We start from the raw sequence: 2,978 nt of genomic DNA on the forward strand, positions 1-2,978 counted from the left end.
CCCATCTTTTATGAAATGAAAGTATTGTATTGTGTGTTTACGTTTTGCGTTACATTGCGCCGAAACTGAACAGTTACTATGGCTAAATACCTGTCACACAACTTAGACAACTGTCTGCAATCTGCTAAATGAACTAAAGTGGCGGATGGATTTTCTCTCAGGGTACGAGGAGGTATTGCATGGCAGCAAGGACCACTGCAATACTGCAATCCCATTGCACTTAATAATGCACTCTGCTACTCACGGGGACTCGGACGTCGCTGTCCGTGCTGGGGGTGGGCGAGCCAGACCGGCTCACGCTCGACATGGCCGTGCTGGCGATGGCGGTGGTGGTGGTTGTAGAACTAGTAGTACCCTTAGTACTAGTAGTGGTTTTGGAAGGGTCCGACACTTGTTTTCGCGGTGCTTCGAGTTGCCCGCCACACGCACTTGACACTCACTATATATATATATATATATATCACTTAACAACTAAGATGTCCACTGCAGGGTGTCACATGTCGTTATTCCAGGATTCGTGACCCCTGCGGCGAATTCTTCGTCACTGTTTGTGTGATTTTTTTTCGTTATCTCTTTTGAGAACGCGCACAGGACTTCAAATAATATCACGGGACCGAAAGAACACGAAATAGAAAAACAAATAGAGCTCGAGGGTGGGACCGGACCAGCTGGGTGAGCTCTGTCTGCAGGCCGCCGCTATGCGCGCGGGGTTCTCTCTCAGACGCGGTGTGGACGCGCCGCGGGCTGACTAGAGACTGCCGGGCCGGGCCGCCTGGCGCGCGCGCGAGGGCCCCGGCACACCGCCCCGGACCGAGCCGGCCCCCGCACACCGGGGCCCCCGCCGCCCCACCCGCACGCCAGTTCCGCACCGGCGGGGCGGGGCGGCGGGGCAGGGGCGGCCAAGGTCGGGGTTGTCTTCTGCTTGCACGCTCGGGATGCAATTCGTACTGAGCGGCATAGGGACGGTTCGGTATGTCTCTGCGTCCCTTTCACCCGGAACAGCAAGGGCCTGTTCCAAGTCCATGCGATTGAATTAAAGTACTACTCGACCATGACTGTGCCGAATAAATTTTAGACTCAATTTGAGCAAGTTCAGAGCACAGTTAGTTGTGTAACGGACTCAACAAAGATTTGAGTAGTCCACATCGCTGCACACAGAGAAAATAGTTGCATTGAACTAACGGTAATCCCCTTATTCCAACGGAAATTTCCCTTCATATAGACATGCTAGAATTTTTCTTTAATTTGAAGGAGCTTTCTTTTGTTTTAAAGGATGATTCTTCCACCTATGGCCATTTTCCGTTTAAAGAATAGACACATCACATGAATCAAGAGAACAATTCTAGCATAACATCATACATAAAATCAACGGAACCGTTTTCTGGGTGCACTTAAAACGAAGACTGTTTTCTTTTTGTATTCCTCCCTAGTTAGTGTGCCGAGATCTTGAAAAAAAATACTTTAGTTACACACAGCTTGTTGTTTCTAATGTTTTCAATTTATAATATAATCAAGTCGCTTTTGTACAGGCCATTTTAACTATCTAACAAGTTTACTCGATAAATTGAAAAATACATAGTTGTAATTCTCAACAACCATTTGTTTTTCACATACGTGACCTACACCACCCTATGTGTAGCGGTGTGTGTCTGGCGGGTGGTTGGGGTATCACCGGCGGTATCATTTCATCGCTGCAGCGGGGAACTATCAAGCGCCTAATGGGCGGCGCGAAACGCAAATTAACGGTCCTGATAAAAGTTATCGATGTACCATACGGCAGCGTGTTTCGTCCGTAGACGCCCTGCCGTTGGGCCTTCAAAAAAATAAAATAAAAAATAAAACACTTTTGTTTGATGATAAACTCATGCCAAGTGCACACACTAGGCCGCATGCTGCAAATTATTTTCGACGATCATCCCACATAGTTCGTTAAGCCGGCTTGAGTGGTATAATAGTCAGCAGAGAAACGAAACAAAAATATTTTAGGGAAAATTACCGCGCGAAGCAATTTACCCGTCACAATTACGCTACGTCGCCGTGCTGGTGAAGTAAACTGAAGCGCCTGTCAGTCTACCTGTCGTGAAAGACGAACCCCGGCTGAGCTCGGACCAGAGCTGCGGTTAGGGAATGCTCTTCTCTACGCCAGGTCTTATTAAATCGAACAAACCAGACAGACCTCGCGAGCGGCTCGCCACGTGGAACAGGCGCCGCTATAGCCTTTAGCATCCTCTGGAAACCCAAGTATGTACACTCAAGATGTAAAGGGACACCTTTGTTCCCAAAAATTAGATCGTTTTCGCGCTTACCCAGACCGGGTGCAATTTTGATCCTATGAAGCACGGAAAAATTGAACAAAACTCACAAAACTTACTCCAGTTTTTAGCTGCTGTTCTACGGAGGTGAAGTTTAAAGAATCTAGCGCATCTGTTCTCCGCATTCTCACTCATGTCTTAAACAAGAATTTTGGCCTAACGCCGACCTGGTTTAACATCACACGAGCAGAACAAGGGCATCTCTTATCTCCAACAGCTACCTTTCCATCGCGTGCACGTCGTCGCGGAAGCGAAACGGGCTAACGCTTCTTAAAAACGCATTTTCTCCGGCATTTAACAATAACGTCCGCAGAATGGTATTTTTTGACCGGCGGGCAGATCGGCCCGTTCAAAAGCCAATCCGTTGTGCCTGCGGTGGATAGTGGGCCGGTATTACAACACTAGTCTCTGCTTATCGCCACAACTGGGCAGCCGCGGGGGTGGCCGCGGGGTGGCTGGGGGCGGCCGGGGGTAGCCGGGGGTATTCGAACGTCGTGTCTCCGTGCGGATCTTATTTTTCGGGGGGAATCCACTGGCCGGTAGCTGTTTGCCTCGCTCTGGAGCCGGGGCGGCGTTAGGCCGGGCTGGGCCAGTGGAGCCCGCATCTCTAGCACGCGCGCGCCTCGCCCCTCCCCTGAATGCCTCCGGTGCGCCTCATTCGCCGCT

The 2,978-nt window shown here is 50.0% G+C and overlaps 1 protein-coding gene across 1 annotated transcript in view; it reads right to left on the bottom strand.

Annotated features, from left to right (window-relative positions):
• LOC113218459 (uncharacterized) overlaps positions 1-769 on the bottom strand; it is a 41,628-nt gene extending 40,859 nt beyond the window's left edge. The window contains exon 1 of the mRNA XM_026438827.2: positions 245-769. Coding sequence (XP_026294612.2) covers positions 245-307 — 63 coding nt within the window. The 5' untranslated portion in view covers positions 308-769. The remainder of the gene's footprint in view (positions 1-244) is intronic.
• Between the last annotated feature and the right edge of the window lie 2,209 nt (positions 770-2,978).

The sequence above is a fragment of the Frankliniella occidentalis genome, unplaced genomic scaffold, assembly GCF_000697945.3.
Source record: "Frankliniella occidentalis isolate FOCC.00 unplaced genomic scaffold, Focc_3.1 Scaffold623, whole genome shotgun sequence".
Taxonomy (NCBI): domain Eukaryota; kingdom Metazoa; phylum Arthropoda; class Insecta; order Thysanoptera; family Thripidae; genus Frankliniella; species Frankliniella occidentalis.